Source organism: Bufo gargarizans, chromosome 1 (assembly GCF_014858855.1).
Source record: "Bufo gargarizans isolate SCDJY-AF-19 chromosome 1, ASM1485885v1, whole genome shotgun sequence".
NCBI classification, from domain to species: Eukaryota; Metazoa; Chordata; class Amphibia; order Anura; family Bufonidae; genus Bufo; species Bufo gargarizans.
Window position 1 is genome coordinate 677,205,195 of NC_058080.1, and position 26,818 is coordinate 677,232,012.

The following is a 26,818-nucleotide window of genomic DNA, read 5'->3' on the forward strand; positions in this document are numbered from 1 at the left end:
TCTGTCTCGTCTTTCTTCCAAGCTATACATGTTAAGGCCATTCAAGAATATTCTACTTTTTTGCTTTTAATAAACTCCTGGGTTGCTTTGGCTTTTTGTTTTGGGTCATTGTCCATCTGTATTATGAAACGCCGACCAATCAGTTTGGCTGGATTTGAACAGACAGTATGTCTCTGAAAACCCCAGAATTCATCCGGCTGCTTCTGTCCTGTGTCACATCATCAATAAACACTAAGGACCCAGTGCCACTGGCAGCCATGCATGCCCAAGCCATCACACTGCCTCCGCCGGGTTTTACAGATGATGTGGTATGCTTTGGATCATGAGCTGTACCATGCCTTCGCTATACCTTTTTCTTTCCATCATTCTGGTAGAGGTTGATCTTGGCTTCATCTGTCCAAAGAATGTTCTTCTAGAAGTGTGCTGCGTGTTTTTTTTTTTTTTTTTTTTTTTATTAGCAAAGTCTCTTTTATATTGATACGCCTATATCCTGGAGAGTGTTGTTCACTCGGTTGGCTGTTTGAAGGGGTTTCTCTTCACCATGGTTATTATTCTATGATCATCCACCACTGTTGTCTTCTGTGGGCGTCCAGGTCTTTTTGCATTGTTGAGGTCACCAGTGCTTTCTTTCTTTCTCAGGATGTACCAAACTGTAGATTTTGCCACTTCTAATAGTGTAGCAATTTCTCGGATGTTATTTTTTGTTTTCGCAGATGAAGGATAGCTTGTTTCACCTGCTCCTTTGACCGTATGTTTACTTGTCAGCAAAATCTTCAAAATGCAAGCACCACACCTCAAATCAACTCCAGGCCTTTTATGTGCTTAATTGAGAATGAAGGAATTGCCCACACCTGGCCATAAAACAGCCTTTGAGTCAATTGTCCAATTACTTTGGGTCCCTTTTTTAAAACAAGGTGTCACGTGTAAAGGAGCTGAAACTCCTAAACCCTTTATCCAAATGAAAGCTAAAAGTCTGGACTTTGTCCATTATATAACTATAACTTGAATATGTTTTAGTAAACGGGTAATAAAAACAAAATGCATGTCAGTGTCTATATATATATATATATATATATATATATATATATATATATATATATATATATATATATATATATATAACCTAACTGTATCAAAAATGTATTAAAAGTACAATGCTACTTTAAAGGGTTTCTACCACTTGAATATCACATATTTGGTGTTCAGACACTAGCGATTCGCTAGTGTCTGTTCTTGCCTACAAGCTAATTATCACATTAATCCGGGCTGCCGATACCTCAAAAAAAGCACTTATATCTTTATGCAAATGAGCCTCTAGGTGCTATGCAGGCGTTTTTCTAAGCACCTAGAGGCTCCGTCTACCTTGCATTTTGCCGCCCTGCGCCTCGCTCCAGCACGCCCATCTCTCACTGTAATCGATCCTCCCCCTGCTTCAGCCTTCCGAAATCCCGCGCCTGCGCCGTCCGTCGCGGCATTCGGCGCAGGCGCAGTCAATGTCTGACCGCTTGCTGCTGGGCTTCGTCTGTCCCACGGAGCTCTGTGACGTCATCGGCGCAGGCGCAGTTGAAATGTCTGAGCAGGGAGCGGTCAGACATTGACTGCGCCTGCGCCGAATGCCTCCGAATGCCGCGACGGACGGCGCAGGCGCGGGATTTCGGAAGGCTGAAGCAGGGGGAGGATCGATTACAGTGAGAGATGGGCGTGCTGGAGCGAGGCGCTGGGCGGCAAACTGCAAGGTAGACGGAGCCTCTAGGTGCTTAGAAAAACGCCTGCATAGCACCTAGAGGCTCATTTGCATAAAGATATAAGTGCTTTTTTTGAGGTATCGGCAGCCCGGATTAATGTGATAATTAGCTTGTAGGCAAGAACAGACACTAGCGAATCGCTAGTGTCTGAACACCAAATATGTGATATTCAAGTGGTAGAAACCCTTTAAGTTATTGCTGAGCAGTCAACGGAAATGTCTGTCTCCTGACAACACAAAAGTAGAGAGAGGGTTTATACCATAGGGTTTATCATATCTTCTGGTCTATTCTAGAGAAAGGAGTTTATACCAAGACTCCTGGTGGTCTAAGGCATTGGAGGGGCTTAATGCCAGCTTCCCTGGTGGTCTAGGGTACTGTGCCCACGGGTGGGGCTTACTGACAGCTTTCCTTATCGTCTAGGGCAGTGTGGCTACATTGATCTAGGCTAGTGGGAGCCTAATATTTAATACCAAGTGATGTATGCATTCCACTAATTTCTCCAGTTTTCATGCTGTACATTCTGCCGATCATGGCAGGGATAGAGATGATCCTGCCATTTCCATGGGCAAGAATAGAACTTTTTTGTTTTTGCGGAACAGACATGCACATATATTGATGCAGACACCTTATGGTGTGCTGTCCACTTTGCAGCCCCATTGAAATGAATTTGGTCAGCATTCGATCTGCAAAAAATGCTAATCGGATCAAAAACAACCAAAAAACATGTGCATGATGCCTTAGATTGGGCATACTGCTAATAAAGTACTGCACTCAATCACAAAAATGAGGTTTGGGATGTTCACGGAGTGGTGAGAAGGTATGTAAATGAGCTCTTAACAACCCTGCCTCTGATGCCACCAGATGTAAGGCAGCTCTCCTATAGGTCAGGGATGCTCAATCTGCGGCTCTCCAACTGTTATATAAAACTATATCTCCCACCATGCCCTTGCTGTGGGCTGATAGCTGTAGGCTGTCTGGGCATGCTGGGAATTGTAGTTTTGCAACAGCTGGAGAGCCGCAGGTTGGGCATCCCTGCTATAAGCCAATATTCAACCCTGTAAATAGGACCTTGAGGCATGACTCGAATATTAAATAAGCCAGCACCTCATCTGCAGACAGCCTTGCCTCTCATTAGTGCAGAGCAGAGAGGCCTAGGTCAGGATGTGTGTGACTGTGGCCTTACCGAAGTGTTTTTTTTTTTTTTTTTTTTTTTTTTTTTTTTTGGTCAAACACATTTGGGGCCTTTTCTGTGCGATCTGTATGTGTCCAATCCCAGAACCACCACTATTCAGTAGAACAAAGATAATAGAAAAAGCGAGAACTACATGTACTGAAGGCCCAAGGTGGCAGGATAAGCATTGAAGGGGTCATGGCACTCCATTTCTTCTGCTGATGTAGACCAAGGCATACAGAACTAGAACACATGTGAATGCCATCTTCTCTTGTTGCTGGAGATCAAAGCAGCGGACCCATCTTATGCAGTGAAAAGCTGGTTGATGCATTTTGTCAGACAAATGACAGGAGTTGGGTAATGTTTCTACTAATGTGATGTTTCTTTCATTCAGAGTATTGTGCGCTGTGATGAAGACGAGGCCCACGTGGCATCAGTATACTGCACTGTGTGTGCAACCCATCTGTGTGCCGACTGCTCCTTGCACACCCACTCCACAAAGACACTGGCCAAACACAGACGCGTGCCCTTAGCTGACAAACCTTATGAGAAGACCCTTTGCACCCAACATCAAGTCCACGCCATTGAGTTTGTGTGCTTAGCAGATGGCTGCCAGACCAGCCCCTTGATGTGCTGCGTCTGCAAAGAGTATGGCAAACACCAGGGGCACAAGGTAAGGAAGGGATGACCGTGTCTGCTTTTTTTTTTTTCTCAGCTTGCTTTAGTCTTACAATTTATGTGGATTTTCAATGGACATTATACATTTGCAGCAGATATTTGTCTTCTTCAAAGCTAAAGTAAACTGAACGTAGACAGTGGCTGATGGGGAGACTCCTCTAGGCATCTCTGCTAGTAATGGTCCTTTCCACGGTGGTTGAAATAGCTGATATATTTACAACATGAAACACACGGTTGAGGAATATTAAAACACCCCCAGTTCCAATTATTGGCCATCAGTGGTCACCATCTTTTAGATATTAGTTTTGAAAATTTGAAGTCTCACATTGGTATATTTCGGCACAAAATTGAAGCTTAAAGAGGTTGTCTCACTTTAGCAAATGGTATTATGTAGAGGAAGTTAATATTAGGCACTTATTAATGTAATGTTGTTATCCAGATTGCTTCCTTTGCTGGCTGGATTTATTTTTCTATCACATTATGCTCTGCTTGTTTCCATGGTTGCGACCACCCTTCTAAGGTGGTCATGCTTTCACACCACTGGAAAATGCACTAGCCTATGTGCGCTCCCATGGTCCCAGGCACCATATAGGCCGGCGCTTTTTCCTATATTGTGCAAGCACGGCCACCAGTGTACAAAGGATAACTGTCATGTTTTCAGCTGCAGCAGCCTTATGTATAAAGCAATTTTTAGTTTCTTCACATACCACTGTTATCCTTGAGTTTTTTTCCCTTAGTTACAGCTGTTTAAACATTTACAATATGAGGACCTTCTCAAGATGGCTCAAGATGCCAGTTCTCTGAGGCCAAAACTGCTTTCCCTCACTTCCCATACACACCTGCTGTAGCCAGCAGCTACATTGCCAGCCAATCAGATTGGATTACTGGGAGACACTCCTCCTCCTAATGCAAGCATGCAGTGTGGAAGACCGCCCCTGTCTTCTGTTTGTACTAAAAGGAAGACGGACAAGCCATAGTAAACTTATTTTAACCCCTTAAGGACCGAGGACGTACCGGTACGCCCTATTTCCCGAGTCCTTAAGGACCGAGGACGTACCGGTACGTCCTGACTTAAAATCTGAATTCCGGCGCCGCGGGGGTTAATCGAAACGGGATTTCGGCTGAAATCATTCAGCCGACATCCCGTAACAACGCAGGGGGGGGGGTCATTGGACCCCCCCGTATCGGCGATCGCAGAAAACCGCAGGTCAATTCAGACCTGCGGTTTTCTGCGTTTCCGGTCCATTCGGGTGTCCTGTGACCCGATGAACCGGAAAAAGACTGCGATCGGTGGCGTAATTTTACACCACCAATCGCAGTCCGAGGATTTGAGGAGGCGGTGCTGGCCCTGGTGCTGAACGCCGCTGTCCAGGGTGCTGATTGGTGCAGGGGAGAGAGGCGCGAGATTCAAACTTCCTGCGCTCCTCTCTCCCCTCCTCTTCCTGTCCAGCACCCTGACCGTGCAGCATCGTCCAGCACCAGCTCCTGTGTCCCCCTAAATCGGCATCCATCACCCTCCTGCACCCATCGCCACCCAGGTAGGTTAGGGTCAGTGAGGGAGAGGCACCTTTAGGCAGGGATAGAAGGGAAAAGTTAGAAAAAAAAAAAAAAAAAGCACATTTATTCCAAACTTTTTTTGTTTCAACTTTCAGACCCCAGACCCTTCCCCCACCACCACTTTTTTTTTTTTTCTGCGTGCGCTGACTGGCCGGCACTTTTTAGCGTCCGTCCACTGTTAGCGCATCGCCCGCCCCACCACCCCACCGACCGCTGATCAGCAAGTTTGAACTTTTTTTTTTTTTTTTTTTTCCTAACACTTGCCCATTTTTTTTGCCTGGACTTTTTAGTACGTGAACACCCGTGCCCCCACACACACGCACATAGAATAAAGGTTTACACGCACGCACATACACACGCACACACACACACACCCATGGCCCGCCGGGTGTTCTCGGCCGAGGAGGCATATGCCCAGATTGCCTCCGACTCTGAGAGCCCCAGTGAGGATGAGGATGACCCCACGTTCCTTTTGTCATCCGCATCCTCCTCATCATCATCATCGGATGACGATGAGCCACCAAGGCAGCGGAGACGCCGCCAGGCGGAGCCAGGGGCCACACATGCTAGGGATCCTGTGGCCCACCCTAGTACGAGCCGCCCTGGGGTTCGTACTGGTTTCCCGGCCCACCAAATAAGTTCACCGGAGCCCCCTGCCGATGAACTTAGCTGGTGTCCCCCAGTGGACTTTGAGCCTGAGATTCCGGATTTCGCTGGCAATCCTGGAATCCAGATTCCCACAGTGGGGTTTACTGAAATAGACTTTTTTAGTTTTTTTTTTCAGTAACCCACTGGTGAATTTGATGGTGGAGCAGACGAATCTGTACGCCCAACAGTTCGTCGCTCAAAACCCAGGCTCAGTTTTGGCTAGACCCGGTGGCTGGACGCCGGTCAGTGCAGCAGAGATGAGGACATTTTGGGGCCTCGTGCTGCATATGGGTCTAGTCCAAAAACCCAGTGTCAGGCAATACTGGAGTGGGGACGTCCTGTACCAGACCCCACTGTACAGTATGGTCATGACACGTCACCGGTTTGAGGCCATCCGGAAATGTCTGCATTATTCCGATAATGCAGCATGTCCACCCCGAGGTGATCCTGCCTATGACCGGCTGTATAAGATACGGCCGGTCATCGATCACTTTGGGGCCACATTTCAGCAGGCCTACGTACCTGGAAGGGAGGTCGCGGTTGATGAGTCTCTCGTTGCGTTCAAGGGGAGTCTCAGTTTCCGCCAATACATTCCCACAAAGCGGGCGAGGTATGGCGTGAAGCTATACAAAATTTGTGAGAGTACCTCAGGGTACACTTACAAATTTCGTGTGTACGAGGGGCGAGATTCCCGTATTCAACCCCCAGAATGTCCCCCCACTCTGGGTGTTAGCGGGAAACTCGTGTGGGACCTTATGTACCCACTGCTGGATAAGGGTTACCACTTGTACGTGGATAACTTTTATACCAGCATTCCCTTGTTCAGGTCCCTTGCCGCCAGATCCACGTTCGCTTGTGGGACCGTGCGGAAAAATCAACGCGGCCTCCCTGCCTACCCCCTCCAGGTACCTATCCCCAGGGGTGAGACCCGTGCACTTACCAGTGGAAACCTGTTGCTGGTCAGGTATAAGGACAAGAGGGATGTCCTTATGCTGTCCACAATCCACGGTAACAGCACCACCCCAGTCCCTGTGCGAGGTACCGCGGCAACGGTCCTCAAGCCCGATTGTATCGTCGACTACAATCGGTATATGGGAGGAGTTGATCTCTCTGATCAAGTCCTCACGCCATATAACGCCATGCGCAAAACCCGGGCATGGTACAAAAAAGTTGCGGTCTACTTGGTGCAGGTTGCCATGTACAACTCTTTTGTACTATCCCGAAGCGCTGGCAGCACAGGGACATTCCTCCAATTCTATGAGGCAGTCCTCAAAGACCTGATCTTTTCGGACCGGGAAAGAGCAGGCCGGAGTACCTCGGGAACTGGAGGCGCCCGGATCGTCCCTGGCCAACACTTTCCAGGTGTGGTCCCCCATACTGGAAAGAAGGGACGAACCCAAAAAAGATGTAGAGTGTGCCACAAGAGGGGGATACGGAAGGACACCACCACTCAATGTGACACTTGCCCCGATCATCCGGGCCTCTGCGATATCGATTGCTTCAGGGAGTATCACACTTCCATGGAGTACTAAATTTTTATGATCCCCAACAGTCCACTAGAGAACATAAAACACTATGGCTCTCAGACTTTGGAGACACGAAAACAATTTTTCTTTCCCCAAAAAAATTAGTTTTAGTGCAGGCATCCTCAAACTGCGGCCCTCCAGATGTTGTAAAACTATAACTCCCAGCATGCCCAGACAACCTACAGCCATCATCAGGGCATGGTGGGAATTGTAGTTTTACAACATCTGGAGGGCCACAGTTTTAGGATGTCTGCTTAGTGTCTCCAAAGTCTGAGAGCCATACATATTGGGCATCGTCGCGTGCGTAAAAGTCGTCGCTATAAAAATAACTTTTTACCAAACGCCTCGGATGAACGGTGTTAAAAATATAAAATAAAAACGGTGCCAAAACGCCTATTTTTGGGCAAAATTTAAATTTAAATCCATTTTGCCGGTAATAAAGCAAGGGTTAACAGCCAAACAAAACTAAACATTTATTGCCCCAATTCTGTAGTTTGCAGAAACACCCCATATGTGGTCGTAAATGGCTATATAGCCGCACGGCAGGGCATAGAACGGAGGGAACTCCATACGGTTTCTGGAAGGCAGATTTTGATGGACAGTTTTTTTTTTTGACACCATGTCCCATTAGAAGCCCCCCCTGATGTAGCCTAGACTAGAAACTCCAAAAAAGTGACCCCATCTAAGAAACTACACCCCTCAAGGTATTCAAAAGTTACTTTACAAACTATGTTAACCCTTTAGGTGTTCCACAAAACTAAATAGCGAATGTAGAAACAATTTTAGAATTACATTTTTTTGTTACATTGCCTCAAAAAAGAGTAATATAGAGCAACCAAAAATTGTCCCAAAACAACAACCACCTTATCCCGTAGTTTCCTAGATGGGGTCACTTTTATGGAGTTTCTACTCTAGGGGGGCATCAGGGGGCTTGAAAGGGTACATGGTGTAAATAAACCAGTCCAGCAAAATCTGCCTTCCAAAAACCGTATGGCATTCCCCTTCTTCTATGTCCTGCCGTTTAGCCAAACAGTAGTTTACGACCACATTTGGGGTGTTTTTGCAAACTACAGAATCAGGGCAACCCATTTTGAGTGTTGTTTGGCAGTTAACCCTTGTTTTACTCCTGGAAAAAACTGATTATATTGGAAAAATTTCCAAAAAATAGAAATTTCAAAATTGTTTCTCCATCTGCCATTAACTCTTGTGGAACAGCTAAAGGGTTAACAAAGTTTGTAAACCCAGTTTTGAATACCTTGAGTGGTGTACTTTCTTAGATGGAGTCACTTTTTTGAAATTTCTATTCTAGGGGTGCAACAGGGGGCTTCAAATGGGACATGGTATAAACAAAACCAGTCCTGCAAAATCTGCCTTCCAAAACCCATATGGCGTTCCCCTCTTTCTACGTGCTCCCGTTCGGCCAAATAGTAGTTTACGACCACATATGGGGTGTTTCTGCAAACTACAGAATCAGGGCAACCCATTTTGAGTGTTGTTTGGCAGTTAACCCTTGTTTTACTCCTGGAAAAAATTGATTATATTGGAAAAATTTCCAAAAAATAGAAATTTCAAAATTGTTTCTCCATCTGCCATTAACTCTTGTGGAACACCTAAAGGGTTAATAAAGTTTGAAAAAACAGTTTTGAATACCTTGAGGGGTGTAGTTTCTAGAATGGGGTCATTTTTGGGAGGTTTCTATTATCTAAGCCTCACAATATGACTTCAAACCTGAACTGGTCCATAAAAAGTGGGATTTTGAAGATTTCTCAAAAATTTCAAAATTTGCTTCTAAACTTCTAAGCCTTGTAACATCCCCAAAAAATAAAATATCATTCCCAAAATGCTACAAACATGAAGTAGACATATGGGGAATGTAAAGTCATCACAATTTTTGGGGGTATTACTATGTATTACAGAAGTAGAGAAACTGAAACTTTGAAATTTGCTAATTTTTCAAAATTTTTGGTAAAAAATGTATTTTTTTTATGCAAAAAAATTAACTTTTTTGACCCAATTTTAGCAGTGTCATGAAGTACAATATGTGACGAAAAAACAATCTCAGAACGGCCTGGGTAAGTCGAAGCGTTTTAAAGTTATGAGCACTTAAAGTGACACTGGTCAGGTTTGCAAAAAATGGCCTGGTCCTGAAGGTGAAAATGAGCCTGGTCCTTAAGGGGTTAAGGGAGCAGTGGGAAGGGACAGGAGACATTAATGAAAGCTGTTATTATAAGGTAATTGCAGATCTTTTGACAAACTTGACATGCCTAGCTCTAATAAGCTAGCAAAATAAAAATAAAAAATATGACCGTTACCCTTTAATCCAGCCAGCAAAGGAAGCAATATGGATAATGACAATACATCAATAAGTGCCTTGTATTAACCTCCTCTTCTTCATGTTGAATGCCATTGGCTGAAGTGAGACAACCGATCAAAGCCTATGGTACAGATTTAGTTGATTGCATCACTTTTTATTTTATCTTTTATTCCCCCCCCCCCCCTCCCCCATAAAGCATGCTGTTCTGGAAACTGAAGCAAGCCAGATCCGGGCCTCCATATTGGACATGGCGCATTGCATAAGAAGCTTCACAGAAGAGATCTCGGAGTATTCCAGAAAACTCACCGGCATTGTCCAGCAGATCGAAGGTGGAGAGCAGATTGTAGAAGACGGGATTGGAATGGCCCACACTGAACATGTAGGCATCGTATGTTTTCAGTGACTCCAGGCCATGATCTCATAGTTTATGATAGCAGGGTTCTCGTTAATAGATATCAAACCCAAATACTTAGATATTTCCTTGTATGACAAAAGCTTGACAAAGAGGACCATACTAGTGTTTAGTATCTCAAGGTCTCACCTAATAATAATTCTTAGTATAGGATGTGAGGAAGTGACCGGAAACAAATGGATATTCTGGATTAGAAGAGTCTAGAATACATTTTAGTGCATTAGTCCTTTTACTTATTCAGAATTTTCTCTAAATGATAAAATGGTGCAAAATAAGTTGTTTCCTCAAACCCATTATCCACTGCATCATTATGCTTTTCATTTCATCCCTTTGCTTAAAACGAATGTCCCCCTTTTTATATATCCCAGAAAACTGTCACTCTGCCCATTTAGAATTCCCCCATAGTTGTATGATTCAGTTCTCATTGCCTGCAGCCACCACTAGGGGGAGCTTAAGAGCTTACTGCATACTGTTATATCATTGCACAGTATATGATCCATATGTAATAAACTCAGTGATTGAAATTTTAAATAGATGGGGACAAAATTTATTAAAAAATCGTGTTTTAATGTTAAACAAAAAAACAAAACCCTGATTTATACGATAGGTAATTTTCTGATGACATATTCCCTGTTGATGGTCTAACCTCAGAATAGGTTATCTGTATCTGATTGAGGAGGTTTAACTCCTGGCATCCCAGGCAGTTGGCTGCTTGAAGGGGTTGCGGCGCTTGCACAAGACTGACCCCTTCCTCGATCTGTGATGTCAAGTCTATCAGTTATCTGGTCTTTCTGCAGCTCTGTCTGATTCAAGTGACTGGGTACTATACAGTGTACAGCGCGGTCTCGGTATGCTATGGAGACGCCCATTTTAACAGCAAATCTGCAGTGTGAATGGAAGTCGGACCCCCACAGATCAGATGTTGATGGCTTATCTTGAGCACAGATCATCAATATTAAAGTCCCAGGAAGCCCCTTCAGGGACTTGTTGGGGCCATGTGCAGGCCCTCCCAGGCTTTTCCCAACATGCTGAGGTCTCAGAAGTTCTCCCTGCTAATTATTTACAGCTCTCCCAGGCACTTCACTGGAAATGCAGCACGCCTGCTTTTTATAAAACCGGATGGCATGATAAATCATTCGCTGTGTTTGGCACTAATATATGTTCCTTATTCTGGTAGGTCCCTGGCACGGCAGAGAATGCCCGCTCTTGCGTCCGAGCATATTTTTCAGATCTGCATGAAACTCTCTGCCGCCAAGAAGAAATGGCGCTTAGTGTGGTTGATGCTCATGTGCGAGAACAGCTCATCTGGCTGCGACAGCAACAAGAGAACATGACCATCCTGCTGTCAGAGGTGTCCACTGCGTGTCTTCACTGTGAGAAGGCCTTGCAGCAGGTATTTGGATTGCAGCACATGCTGGTTAGCATTCAATATCGCTGAGAACAGACTACAGCGTTAGGCCTCATGCACACGGCCGTTGATTTGGTCCGCAAACTGCGACTCTGATGCGGACCCGTTCACTTCAATGGGGTTGCAAAAGATGCGGACAGCTGTCTGCATCCGTTGCTCCGTTCCGTGGTCCGCAAATAAAATACAACCTGTCCTGTTCTTGTCCGCGTTTTGCGGACAAGAATAGGCAGGTATATCAATGGCTGTCCGTGCCGGACCGCAAAAAGCACAATGGTCGTGTGCATAAGGCCTGAGGCTAATGCAGTGGAAAATGTGCCCATAGTAACCATTTGGGTTGGAAAACTGCTATCTGATTGCACACATTGTGAGTTTCTCTTCATGGGTGGCATATTCTAATAATTGTCGCACAGGATGACTGCCGAGTGGTGCTGGCCAAGCAAGAGATCACACGACTGCTAGAGACTCTCCAGAAACAGCAGCAGCAGTTCACAGAGTTGGCCGATCACATCCAGCTCGATGCTAGTATTCCTGTCACTTTCACAAAGGTAAGTAGGACGACGTGTAGTGATGTTTGATGGGGAGTGGGACTGAGGAATGTTACAGGTGTTGTCCCATTTGAACAACCCCTTGCCATATACTCTACCTGTAAGGAGATATGGAAAAGCAAGAGTTGTGTGAGCAGCACAGCGTTTTAAGTAGTTGCGGTGTGCCAGCGGCTGTAGACATGATCCACCATCCAAAAGATAAAAAATGAGCGTATTCCACAGCGCTCCCCAAAAAAGGAAATTGAAAGTCGTTTTCTTTAATCACCAGACAGCATGGATATATTGGGGCACATCGCTTGGGACCCCTCTGTTGGTGGGGGGGATTACTGTATTCTGATCTAAGTGTTCAGTTGATCGCCGCCACAGCTGCATTAAAAAGGGTGTTGTCCAGAAATCCCCCTTTACTAATGGGTGCAGTGATCCTTCAGTAAGGGATCATGGGTTTACATATGGACTTTGTATGGTCATACGCTAACAGTATTTTTCGATTCCAGGACAACAGAGTTCACATTGGCCCTAAAATGGAAATCCGTGTGGTGACATTAGGTCTAGACGGAGCAGGAAAAACAACCATCTTGTTTAAACTAAAACAGGATGAATTCATGCAACCGATCCCTACAATTGGTTAGTAAGACTTTATAAAGGGAATAAATCTGAAGCCAAAATTATACTTATAAAATTTATGTAAGTGATAGCATATTCTAGTCCTCCTAGTTTATTATTTAATATTTTATTTATTTTACTGATATAGAGCTGACATATTCTGCAGCGCTTTACAGACATTAGCATCATGCTGTCCCCAGTGGGGCTCACAATCTAAGGTCCCCATCAGTATGTCTTAGGAGTGTGGGAGGAAACCGGAGAACCCGGAGGAAACCCACACAAAACACAGGGAGGGAGAACATACAATCTCCATGCATGGTCGGATTTGAACCTAGGACCCCAATGAACCACTGTACTGCCCATGCTCACCTTTTGAAGTGCATTTTTGGGGTCAGAGGTGCGTTTTTCAAAACAGAGCAACCACAGTTTTTCTCCAATAAGCCTTTTTTTTTCCCCCTCTTTTTTGATGCTTTAAAAAGGAATATGCTAGGCAGGCAAAAACTGCTATTAAAAATATCAGAATTAAGCGGCTGAGATATAATTACACCTGCTCATTGTTGTAGTTGCGATAGCGAGCAGGTAAACAATGAAGGGAAGGGAGTGCTCGCACGGAGCATGGCCTTCTCTTGAAACGGCTGTTTGAAGAGGTCATGGCGCTCCAATGAGTTCTGTAGCTGCCGTCGCAATTCATCAGTCACATGGACGATGTGCGGCTCAGTCCCATTTAAGTGATTAGGGCTGAGCAGTAATACCAAGCACTGTCAGTCACTATACAAGGTACAGCGCTGTGCTTGGAATGCTGTGAGAAGGGCGGCATGGTTGACGGGGATGCCAGGAGTTGGACCCCCATGATTAGATATTGATGACCTGTCCTGACCTGTGCTCCCCAAAAACCCCTTTAAGAATAACTTTGGTTCCGACTGATGGACATTTCTTCCTGAAACCTTTTTATGTTTTATTTTTAAAGGTTTTAATGTTGAAACTGTTGAATATAAAAACTTAAAGTTTACAATATGGGATGTTGGCGGCAAACACAAGCTGAGGCCCCTATGGAAGCATTATTACCTTAATACACAAGGTGAGTGTGACTGGATTAACAGGAGCTGTCATTGACACGTGAAATATCTAATTGTCATGTTTAAAGATCATCGGCTTACACCACAGTGAAGTAATCCACTACAGACTGCAAATTCAAAGGGACCTGTCGCCAACGTTATGCTGACCTCACTAAGCGCAGCATCAATTAATGACAGAAATGCTGATTTCAGCGGTGTGTCGCTGAGAACCAGCATCATAATCATTACAGCCCAGGCCTGGAAAAGAGTCAAATCTGCCTGAGAAGAGTCCTGGTTATTCATAATCTCCTGCTCTCCCGCCCATCTGCTGATGATTGGCGGTTGTCTTCTAGAGAGAAAGGGAGAAAACTAGGTATTAGACTGTCAGACATCAGCAGGTGGGCAGGAGAGCAGGAATCCATGAATAACCAGGACACTTCTCAGGTGGCCGGGACTCTTTTCCAGGCCCAGTCTGCAAGGATTGTGATGTTGGTTCTCGGCAACCACTTACTTTTAACTTATAAATGACAGACCGCTAAAATCAACTCGCCTGTGTCTACTTTATGCTGCCGTTACTATGGGTTCCCTTTAAGGGACAGTTCTACATTTGTGTCACACTGATTATATATCTAGCACATGTGTAATATATATTCATTATTATTTCACTAACTTCATTCATACTGTGTGCAGTTTTGTGAAAAATATCCAAGAAACTGTCCACAAGTTGCTGATGGTTTTCGGGTGTCTAGCTTGAAGAAAATATTCCCAATCAGATCGGTTACTGCTGCGTTTGTAGGAAAAGAACTTCTTGATTGGCAGCAGCAGTCATTTATTTCAGGATGTATTGGCGATGTTCTTACTTTTTAGGTTCGGAATAATTTCCAGCTACTGTTTCTGGCTACCTGCACACGGTTGCAGACTGTCTTTCAGATATCCCGCACAAATTTCCGTGCATTTCCATACCAAAAAAATGCATGTGTTGCTGGTTTTTGTGCAGATTTCATACGGTTTTACAGTAAAGCTCACCCTTGCATTCAAAAGGAGTGAAATCCGCACACAAAAACAGCGCAAGGAATTGACATGCTGTGGATTTCAAAATCATTACGGCAGGTTAATTTCCCCCCCCCCCCCCCCCCCCCCCAAAAAAAAGCAAAGTGTACGTGAGATTTGTCTAATACCATACACTTTGATGGTACTGTATTACTCTACTGTTTTTCTGCATAAAAATCTGAACGGAAAAACTGCGCATAAACCTCCAACATGCTCAGTTAGCCTCGGATAGGGTCCGCATTGCTTCATGTAAACCCAGCCTTGACTTACTTTAGCCTTCTTTTTCTGCTAAAAAACTACCCTTTCATGTTAATAGGAGTAGCTTACACCTTTGTTTTTTCCCCATTTCTGATTTTCCAGCTGTAGTTTTTGTAATAGACAGCAGTCACCGAGACCGGGTCACTGAGGCTCATAGTGAACTGGCAAAGCTACTCACTGAAAAGGAACTGCGTGATGCCCTGCTCTTAATATTCGCCAATAAACAGGTAACTGCTCTGTCTTGACTGTCATAGCCTCAGCTCTGATATCTGTACACTACTCGTTCTTCAAACAGACTACTTGAGCAGCGAGGGGATGGCTTCCCTTGCCCTTGAATAACAGGACCAGACATCTAGCCGACCCTTTCAATGTCGCTCCTGCACTATTGCTCATAACAGCTGCGCAAGTGCAGAGGATCTGCTGCTGGCAGCTGAACATTTTGGATAGAGACTGTCCCTGGAAACGTAATGGCGCATGCGCAGTTTGTATGTGCTCTGCTCTGGTATGCCCATGTGCTTGCAATGCTACAAAGAGCAATAGCTCAGGAGCGAGGTTGACAGGGCAAGGCGAGATGTCTGGGCTCGTCAATCTAGGGGGAGTGGGGAGCCTCTTGAGCAGCAGTGCCAGCCCCTCACTGCTGAAGGACTGTGATTAAACAAATCAATTTGTACAAATCGCTGCTCTAGTATGGAGCCTTCTGCTTACACACTGTATGGTTTGTAGGACCCGTTGTAGCTGTTCAGTAGAGGTTCCGGGTGTCGGACGCCTCACTAATCTGATATTGATGCCTTGTCCAATATCACAGGTTATCAATATCTGCAGCCTGGACAACTCTTTTACGGTGGGCACTGACACTTTAGAGCAGGGGTGGGGAAAATTGTACTGCCGCAGGCCATACAAAATTCTCAACTTAACAATGTGACTATATTCGGTCAAACATATAATTGACTTAGGGGTAACAGAAATTGAGCTTCAATAAAAAAAAATTAAAAAAATCCAGAACGCTGTTTACTTGCAGCATAAAATGGCGCATGTACTATATATAATATAATATATTAGTGCAGGCACCATTTTGACCAAATATAGCAGTCCAATTCTTAAGTTGAAAATATTATATATTTAGTTCTTTATTTGGCATTAATGGCAGCCAAGATCAACCCAGAGGGGTTCACCCAGCATTCACTTCCTCTGCCTTCGCAACTGTCCCTGCCTCTTTCACTTTCTTAGCCTCACATCAGCCTCACAACCCCCCCCAAAGCCTCCATCAGCCTCAGCTCAGCCCCCAGTCTGCACTCTCTTTAGATCGGACCCCCAATCCCCAAACTTGCCTTCCCAGCTCTGGGTGGCACTGCCACTAGGCAGAATCACTCACCCTCTGTGGTATTCTGCCTGGCTTGGTACGTGTCAGGAGACGGAGCAGGACCCAGAAGAAGACCAGGTAAGGTGAGTACAGCCAACGCAGCGCTGTTCTCATCTTCCTGTCGTCCGCATGCTAATGACTACATCCATAATGGAAGCGGTCATTAGCATTCGGACTATATTCTCTGGCAGGGAGCCGGGGTCCACATGCTGTTCCCCCCCCACCCCCACCCCTGCTTTACAGCAATGATCAAAGATTCCTGTTCACCAGTTGCTAAGAAGGAAATAAGTCTTTCCAGTGATTCAGAATGTCCAGCTTTCCCCTGAATTATTGAAGTTTTTTTATTTTATCAGAATTGGGAGAGAATAATTAATCTAATAAGGCTACTTTCACACTAGCGGCACGGACCTACGGCAGGCTGTTCCATCGGGTGAACAGCCTGTCGGATCCGTCCTGCCGCTAGTGAAAGTGTGCCCCTGGACTGCCGCTCCGTCCCCATTGACTATAATGGGGGCGGAGTTCCAGCGGAGTCATGGCTGCGCACGGCGAAAGGCTGCCGGAATAAATGTCTCCGCTGGAACTCTTCCCCCGTCCCCATTATAGTCAATGGGGATGGAGCGGCAGTCCGGGGACACACGTTCTCTAGCGGCAGGACTGATCCGACAGGCTGTTCACCCGACGGAACAGCCTGCCGGAGGTCCTTGCCGCTAGTGTGAAAGTAGCCTTAGCCAAAGGATATAGGGCACTATCGGTAAAATAAATTTTAGCATTTCCATCTATCCACACTTGGACTGGTCAGTCAGTGCAATGTAAGTCCAAGTGTAAGCTGTCCTCTCGCAGACTACAGGCTCTAATGAGTGAAGTGGGCTCTCTGGTTTATATCGCTATTCCTACCTGTAGGAAGCAGTAGGAACCTGTATGAACACTATTTGGCATTACAATCAGTATAGAGGGGCCCAAGTCAAGTTCTGAGGTTAAAACTTCATGAGGATTGCTGGCTGTACTCAGCCTACGTCACATTTGCATGCACTATATCCTCAGTTTCTGTGCATGTACGTATGACGGTCTTATGTTTTCTTGCAGGATGTCGCAGGTGCCCTATCAGTGGAAGAAATGACAGAGCTCTTGAGCCTTCACAAACTGTGCTGTGGCCGCAGCTGGTATATCCAGGGCTGTGACGCCAGGAGTGGCATGGGGCTATATGACGGCCTTGACTGGTTGTCCAGGCAGCTGGTAGCTGCGGGGGTACTGGATGTCGCTTAAGTATGAGCAAGTGGTTCATTTGGTGAATGTGTTATTTCAGTAACTCGCTTCTAAGAAAATGTGGCGCCGTTTCAGCGTACATTGCGGCTAATGTCATACGGACTTCTTATGTGTCCGTGTATTTCAATGTGAACGTCTATGAAATAACCATCATTACATTACGTCTTAGAAGCTGATTCACCTACATATAATGAATGTTGTTGGGAGTAGACGTCCTGCGGGTCAAATTAGGAATGCTGCGGGCGGCGTTCAAAGGACAGGAGGTGGCAGGTTACTTATATTTACTTTACATGTCGGCCGCATCCTACAGCTGTAGGGGTTTTCTGGTCTCGGTATAGAAAAGGCTCATTCTTTTTACAATAGAAACAATGTCCAATATATAGACTTTTGTGTTTCAGTTCCTTTCCATTTTCAGGATGGATGCTTGCTGTCTGTGAATGAAAACACTTGGGACCTGATTTACAAAGTAATTTATGTACCATGTCATTTATGACCGGGCACAGCTCCCTTCATAAATGACTTGCCTTCTCCGGGCAGTCTATGCGCCGGCTTGAAATCTATGGCAGCTCGGAGCTGCTGTAGATTTCGGTCACCGTTGCTAAAAAAAAGACGCAATGGCATTTTGCGAAACCTGGTTTTCACCCCTTACCCTGGGTTCACACCTGAGCGTTTTACAGCGCGTTCCTACACGCTGTAAAACGCTCAACAAGGAGAAACCAATGATTTCCTATGGGAATGGTTCTCACCTGGGCGTTTTACAGCGCGTACGATCGCGCTGTAAAACGCCCGACGCTCAAAAAAAGTTCTTGAGCTTCTTTGGGGCGTTTTGTCGCGCGTTCCCGTACATTGACTTTCGGGAACGCTTGACAATGGGCGTTCGCTTGTCTCTGTATGTGCGATTGTAAACGCCGGTACAATCGCGCATGCAGAGCGCTCCTTTCAGAACGCTCAGGTGTGAACCCAGCCTTAATGTTTAACGCTGGGTTCACACCTGAGCGTTCGGAAACGAGCGCTCTGTATGCGCGATTGTACGGGCGTTTACAATCGCGCATACAGAGATTGGCGTTCACACATTGTCGCGCGTTCCCGAATTTCTATGTGCGGGAACGCGCGACAAACGCCCAAAAAAAAGCTCAAGCACTTGTTTGAGCGTCGGGCGTTTTACAGCGCGATCGTACGCGCTGTAAAACGCCCAGGTGAGAACCATTCCCATAGGGAATCATTGGTTCTTGCCTGTTGTGCGTTTTACAGTGCGTAGGAACGCGCTGTAAAACGCTCAGGTGTGAACCCAGCGTAAGTCTTGAGACTGAAAAGCTTACAGACCTGATTCTTGCTGCTGAGAGTTTGCTACAATTTATCAGTCATCTGATCTACATTAGCAGGGCAAGAGTTTTCTACAATGCACTCATGTAGGTAAGAGCAAGCAGGCCGGAGTCCTGGCTACTCAGAAGGGCTTTTCGATACTTGGATACTGATAGGTCATTAGTATCAGAGTGGTGGGGGACCTACATCCAGCACCCACACCATTCGCCAGAAATTATACAGTGGATGGAAGACTTAGTCCATTGTGTAGTTTCCTGCGCTGGTGTAAGGCTAGGGCTACACGACAGTAAGTTGCGCGACACTTAAAGCACAACAACACTGCAACATGTGTTGCGCAACATTGATGTCGCACCAATGTTGCGCGACAATTTTTATAATGATGGTCTACGGTGTCGCACTCCGACATACTGCGACATGACGGAAAAATCTATCTATAGACCATCATACAAAATGTCGCTGTGTAGCCCTAGCCTAATGCTTCTCAGCTCTTGAGTGGGAGCTGAGCTGCAGTGCCCTGCCACAGCCACTATATAGTTGTGCTGCCGGCTCCATCCCTGTAGCTTCCTGTGCTGTCGGTGAGCTCGCTGGGTGTCTGGAAACAACTGATCCAGTATTGAAGACCGATCCTGAGGATAGGCCATCAATGTCGAAGTACCAGAAAACCTCAGTAACTAGCAAAATATTACCTACGAGATACACTGTAGCAAACATGCAGCTGTGTGGTATCAGGTCAGTATATGAGTAATAAGTGTTTTCATTCATTGACAAAAAAAACTGGTTGGAAATGGATAAATTGAAACCCAAAACTACATAACTTTCCATTATACAAACAATATAAAAGTGAAGTCCACCTTTTACCAACATGTTTTAGGTCCCACATTTTGTGCTAATTTCGTTTAACACTAAGTTAACACCACCATCCAGCTCCAAATCTTTTGAGTAGCTGTACGGAATAATGATAAAGGTCTCGCTGTCTGCAGTCACCACAAAGGGGGAGCTTGCAGCATTCTGATAAAAACTTAGTGATGAAGTCCCATCCACATGACCATTGTAGCCAGTCACAGGCCTCACTGCAGCGTTCACATGCCGAACTGGCATACGTGACCCCTTAGGCCAGTGGTTGGCTGCAGTGGTGATGTGGGTGGGAGCAAAACGTCACCACTGTGGGAGTCCCCTGCCTTTATGTCCTTTTTTACTTTCTAGTCAGACAGCCCCTTTTATTTACGGATTTGAATGAGCCGTATTGAGTCAGCTGACAAGTCCCCCCCTAGTGGTGGCTGCAGGCAAATCTAATTGTATCATTTAACACTGAAGGGGCTTTAGAGCTTTGTATCCAAAGGATTGCGCTCCGACTGCTATACTTAAAAATTAATCGGCACAGAATTTTAGAGTTTAGAATAAAAAATAAAAACAGTATGTAGAGGTGAACATTCACTTTACACTCTAATTATGTAAAACTGGAACACCCCCTTAACATCTGATGGCGAAGAAAAGGAAGGGGATGACGTTCTCCTTAAAGAGCTTCTCCAGGAATTAAAAAAAATAAAATACTTAAATATTATTTTAAAATAAATATATTCACAAATACCTTTCATTAGTTATAATGGCTTGTTTTGTCTAGGGGGCAATCATTAGGAGAAATAAAATGGCCGCTGTCCTATCAGTACACACAGAACCTGTCCTAATCGCTGACAGGAGGACAAGTTACTTCACCACAATGAGCCATAGAGCTGCCTCATCCTCCTCTCTGTTCTGCTTGTCAGGAATCATGAGCCTGAACACAGGTGAATCTCTGTGGGAATGGAGGAGATGAGGAGGGTGTGGTGTGGCTAATGAGCAGCAGCACTTGTTTAGTCTCCATTACCACAGTCTGTCCTGTCCGTCCTCTCTGTACTTCATGTCTCCTCATGAACTAAATTCCCCAGAGATACAGCTAAAGTTCTTATCTGTTTTCAGGATCGTAATCCCTGACAAGTAGGGAGGAGGAGGATGAGGCAGCTCTTTACCTCAGTGTTGTAAAGTAACTTGTCCTCATGTGTGATCAAGACAGGTTTTGTGTGAACTAATGGGACAGTGGCCATTTTGTTTCCCATGATTGCTCCCCAGACAAAATGAGCCATTATAACTAATGAAAGGTATTTGAGAATATATTTTATAATAAAGTAATATTTAAGTATTTTCCTAATTCCTGAAGAACCCCTTTAATAATGTCGCTGTAGTAAGAGTAGCATTAAGCTCTCATTACTTCTCATCACTTTAGCACAGCAGTTGTAGGGTCAGACTGTGAAGATGATACTCTGACACGAGTGGCTCATCCTTTATATATGATGGTCTAATGTTTACACTACAGTCACAGTATTAATTTATTTCATTCGCAGTGGTCACCCATGTAGTCTGAGCCCCAGCCTTACCACGTCCTCTGCCGTGGCCAGACTTGTTACATTGCACACGCGAGCTTTATGATAGTGATCTTCTTTGTAGTATAGTGTTTGTTTGCAATATGGCTGCCTTGAGATGACGTCTATAATATGAATTAATTTAATATTTAACTATTCCATGCCCTGGGCAAACTTATGCTTTTCGAGCAGTACATCTATGTCCGAAATCTTATTTTTGTGTTTTCTGCACTTTCATCATTAAACCTTACTGTGCAAAACTACAGTTTGATATTTTCTTGTTTAGTGAACATTTGACGTTGCAGTCTGTGGTTGCTAAATTAGTGGAATTTGCCGGCTTCTCAAAAGCGAATGACCAGTTTATTCTTGGCTGCGTTGTTGTGTTTTTTTGTTTTGTTTTTTTCTGCAACCTCTGCTGATGCTTTTAGCCAGAGCTCCATTTTCATAGCTTTCATATCTCATTTTGTTTAATGGACACCAGTCAGGGACTAGCCTGCAGCCTGTGGATACAAGAGGAACCATTGATGGGTACGACTACCGTGAATTTAGCTGGATCTAAATGCTGCCTCTCAGGCTGAAAGCATCTGTGTTGGTCCCATGTTGATATGTGCCCCCATTGCTGAGAAAAATGATGTTTTAATATATGCAAATGAGCCTCTAGGAGCAACGGGGGTGTCGCCATTACACCTAGAGGCTCTGCTCTCTCTGCAACGGCCGTGCCCTCTGCACTTTGACAGGGCCATGCAGCACAAACATTATCATGTCTGGACCTGTCAAAGTGCAGAGGGCAAGGCAGTTGCAGAGAGGGCAAAGCCTCTAGGTGTAATGGCAACACCCTGTTGTTCTTAGAGGCTCATTTGCATATATTACCATTTCATTTTTCTCTGAAATGAGGGCACATATGAACATGGGACCAACACAGATGCCTTCAGCTGCCAAGCATTGTTTACCAGGCACAGTGCCGTATGTTTGCAGTGGCTCTATCTGGTACTGCAGCTCAGTCCTATTCACAAGATGCAGAAATGGAGCTGTGTCTGTTAAGCAATAAAGAGAACTCTAGTTCTAGTTTTTTTTTTTTTCAATCTGTTTTTGTATTTTCTATTTCCTGAACATGATTATGGGGGTGGCCATCTTGCCTGAGCTATTCTTAACAGCATTTAGAAAGTTGCTTTATGGCAACCCCATGGGCCATAGACACAATGGTCTGGAGCTGACCCCATTGACCTATGGGAGAGTTTTCTAGACATGCTCTGTGACCTGTGCAGAGGCCAGGAGAGAGCTGATCAGCTCTGATATCACTTATTGTGAATTACCCATGTCTTATCTATACACAGGAATGATATCAGTACAGGCAGGACTAGAATGACGGAGAAGCAGCTGCAGTAAAGTGATCTGTACAGGCCAAAAAGTGGTGCCTATTATTAGGCTCAGTGGACAGTGTGAAAACTGCAGGATTTTATTACTTTGGTTTAAATATAGATGCTGACATGGAAAATAAAAAAATACTGATATTATATTAAAAATGTGATTTTAACAATAGGTCACTTTGTGAAGACACATTTCCTCTAAGGACCATAGATAGGACTGTACAGACACACTAGTTACTTACCGTATATGCTAATTGGTATAATGGCTTCTACTTCACAGACTGATGAATTCTCAACGGCTTCTTAGTGGCTGGGATCCATGTTTTAGTCTTTATTTCATGTTAGCAGATCGTGTAAAGCATAGGTGTAACCATCAGCTGTGCAGTGTGGATGGTACCAATGAATTTGTGTATGCTTTGAAAATAGCTGTTACTGTGTTACCGTAAACCCGGAGTAGCCACGTTGGTGGTGTTCCACCTCCCAGTCTCTAGCTCCCTGTCAATTATAGGTGACATTAAGGCCTTATTCCTGCAGTCAGTGTTCGAGAGCCAAAACTAGGAGTGGAGCCTGTAAGGTAAAGATCTGCACCTGTTCTGCGCTTCTGACCTGCTCCTGGTTTTGGCTCGAAATCACCTATGGAAATCCTTGACCAAACACTGATGCCCCCCTGAATATACTTACCCCACTCCCTGCACCGCCACTGCTGCTTTTCCCCGTGTGCGGATGAAAACATCTGGTGTTGGGGGTGCAGCAGCCAATGGCAGGTGGGGATGGGGACCAGCCTCCCTAGCATCTCGGGTGACGGCATGGAGGCTCCTCCTTGCCTGCTATTGGCCGACACTGGATGTTTTCATCTGCGCACAGGAAGAAGCGGTGGTGCAGGGTAAGTATATTCAGTGGGGGAAGGGCCCAGCATATTGGGGGGCTTTTTTTTATAGGATTGGATAACCCCTTTAAGGGTGATGCCAAGTGACCATGACACCATTTTTTTTCTTATCATGAATTAGGCATAAATAATGATTGCATAGTTGTATACTCAGCACCCTATCCTCTCTATATAAGGGCTCATAGACACACACTTTTTTTTTCCCCTTTCCATGCCATTTTTTATTTATTTTTTGGGGGGGGGGGGGGGCTGCCATATGCAGGCGGATCCATTCACTTCAACGTGTCTGCATTAAGAACAGAATTTACTCTGTGCATTCAGTTTACGTATGTCTGCTCCGGAAAGATTAGGACATGTACCATTATTGTTCCTTGTTAAGGATAGGACAGTTCTACTGTGGGCCGGCTGTTCCGTTCAGCGAAATGCACATGGCTGGTAGCGGACTGCAAAACATGCAATGGTCGTGTGCATGAGCTCTAACTCATCCACTTACTTGTACATGGCATTAAGCACTAGAAATGGAGGTCAGTATACACAGGTCTCCAGCGTTGAGTACACCGCATCCCACATGCTGAGCCGTATATGAATCACATGGATATATAAGCTAATAGTGATCATATAGGCATTGCATTAAGCAATTGACACACAGTGTACCTCAGCTTAAAGTTGCTGTGTCTGTATATTTTATCATCACGGTGGTGATTCTTGTAATGGCCTATGGTGGTTAGCAGCAGATTGGTGTGTGCTGTGATGTGACTACTTGTAATACACAGGCCTATCCGGAAGCTTCACTTTGGCTACGCTGGAAGTTTGAGTAATACATAAGAGGTTGGTGCCGCTTATATAGATAGCCTCTGCTTACTCCAAAATGTACTCTACAGCGGGCACGATTCAAGTTAAAGGGGTTGTCTGGGCTTTTTCTATTGAACGGCCAATCTTCAGGATACAGTAGGTCATCAATATCAGAGCTGCAAGGGTCCGGCACCCCTGCCGATCAGCCGGTTGAGGAGACAGCGGGCGCGTGCTGTCGTCTCTCTTCTTGTCCGCTGCTGTTGTCCCATTGACATACAGTGGAGAGCAAGAAGGGAGACTGCATGTGCGCACTGTGTCTCCTCAAACTGCTGATTGGCGGGGGTGCCGGACCTCGCTGATACTGAAGCCCTATCCTGAGGATAGGTCGTGCAATAGAAAAAGCCCGGACAACCCCTTTAAGGTGTGTTCACCTTTTAAATATAATTCATATATGGATATAATATACATAGAATATTGAGTGAATTTGTAAATATATTAACTGTGCTGCACCTGAGTCACAGCTCGCATTAATGCTCAGAGCTGCAATCACAATTCTGCATTTTTTTTTGAACAACCAAACAGTGAAAGGGGGTGACCAATTAATAAAAATATTTCCTAATACCCCATAATCTATTTTTTGCGTGACAAATCTGTAAATTGACCAACACCTTTTTCGAGTGGTTTACTCAAGACCACCTGTTTCCATAAACCCTACTGTATTGTATGCATCTGGACATCCCCTGACTCAACCAGCCATGGTTGAGTCATGGTTTGCTGGTCAGTGACCTCCTTCAGTCTGAAAATATTTTACAGTTTTCAAACCAGCACCTGGATCTGAATTATTTTGTAATTGCATGTAATAAAAAATTTAGCATAGCCACTGAGTTATTCAATAAAACGTATCTGTATAGTGCCACCTGCTGTTTTTTTTTTTTTCTTCTGTCCTGCTCAGAGATGGCCGCATCTACAGCTGCCGCCTGAGTTGTGATGGGGAGAGCATGGACACGCCCCCTCATCTGCAGCAGAAAGGACACTCCCCCTGAGCTGTCGGCTTGATATAAATCTAGCAGAGCAATGAATGGGGAGATCTCTGGATCCATGTGAGGTGCAGGGCTGGTTCTAGCTTAGAAAGAGATTGTCATGTACTATACGATGTCTGGTTTTCAATTTTTACATTATTTATAGGATAACCCCCTTTAGAGAGACAACTTTTCAACTGAACTCATAATTCAGAAGTACAGTTTTTCTACATGAGATCATTGTTCATAGCCAACAAGAAATGCTGTGAGATTGTAACCCTGGAGGTTGGAAATCTCTGAATGCAGCCCTGGACTATAGTTCCATCTGTAACTCGGGATCAGTGCAGCATATACAGAGGTACCTATACATGAAAGGATCTTCACTTTACTGCATAAACATCCATCTTTTCTTGCGATGGGCGCAGGCGATAAAGGATGGATGTAGCATAAGTTACAGGGTAGATATTTGTGCGGGTGGGGACTTGATACTGCCTTGGTGAAGCACTTGATGGGGGTCTGCTCTTGTACAGTGTGAATGCCTTATTAGAAGGTTGCATGTTTTAAGTTGTGCTGTCCTGGTACCTGTGGGTTCTTAGTTTGGGACAGCATCTTGTCTGATTACACATTTACTTTATTTTTTTTCTCTTTGTATTTCTGCTTAAAACACTTACCTTCTCACTACAACCTTAATAAACAGATTGTCTCCGCTTGGTGTGTCGTCTGCTTTATTTCTCTCCAACACTACATGGTATGTAGGGATCACAGACATGCTGTCCAGATCTATCATTGGCAATGGGGGAGGGGGGGTCATTTACTATGTCTTAACCGCCGGTCTTAATAAATGTGCCCCTTGGTTCTTAACCTGAACATTTAATCCTATTAAAAGGGGGGTTTAAAGCTCAAGATCACTACTGGCCTGAAATAGCAATGAGGGGGGAAAAAAACGCAATTAGATTTACCGGTAATTCCGTTTCATTGAATCCACCATGACGGCCCACAATGAGATTGATCATTAAACTCTGTAGGGGCAGGAACACATGAAGAGAGTTTAAATTCCCCCCTCGCCTCCACCTCCTCAGTGATTTACAAATTAGCCAAAAGGTGGAACAAAATTTGAAAGGATATTGATTCATACCCCTTAATACATATTTTTCCTGTGTAATATTATATATACACACACTACTTTTTTTTTTGGGGGGGGGGGGGGGGAATAGTATGGGCCGTCATGGTGGATTCAAGGAAACAGAATTACCAGTAAGTCTAATTGCGGTTTTTCCATTTCATCCACCATGACGGCCCACAATGAGGTGTAACAAATAACTAAGTGGGTGGGGATATCGCCTGTAAAACCTTCCGGACAGAAAGAGCTTCATTCGAGTCCGGAAGATTAAGACGATAATGTCTTACAAAGGAATTTGCACTTGACCAGGTTGCAGCCCTAC

At 44.8% G+C, this 26,818-nt stretch overlaps 1 protein-coding gene across 2 annotated transcripts in view; it reads left to right on the top strand.

Annotated features, from left to right (window-relative positions):
* The window catches only part of TRIM23 (tripartite motif containing 23), a 32,588-nt gene extending 14,306 nt beyond the window's left edge, over nucleotides 1-18,282 (top strand). For both annotated transcript variants that reach the window (XM_044292299.1, XM_044292307.1), the window contains exons 4-11: nucleotides 3,311-3,589; nucleotides 9,836-10,018; nucleotides 11,229-11,444; nucleotides 11,870-12,004; nucleotides 12,499-12,628; nucleotides 13,575-13,685; nucleotides 15,073-15,197; nucleotides 17,414-18,282. In XM_044292299.1, the coding sequence (XP_044148234.1) occupies nucleotides 3,311-3,589; nucleotides 9,836-10,018; nucleotides 11,229-11,444; nucleotides 11,870-12,004; nucleotides 12,499-12,628; nucleotides 13,575-13,685; nucleotides 15,073-15,197; nucleotides 17,414-17,593 (1,359 nt within the window). In that variant the 3' untranslated portion in view covers nucleotides 17,594-18,282. The remainder of the gene's footprint in view (nucleotides 1-3,310; nucleotides 3,590-9,835; nucleotides 10,019-11,228; nucleotides 11,445-11,869; nucleotides 12,005-12,498; nucleotides 12,629-13,574; nucleotides 13,686-15,072; nucleotides 15,198-17,413) is intronic.
* Nucleotides 18,283-26,818: the final 8,536 nt, after the last annotated feature.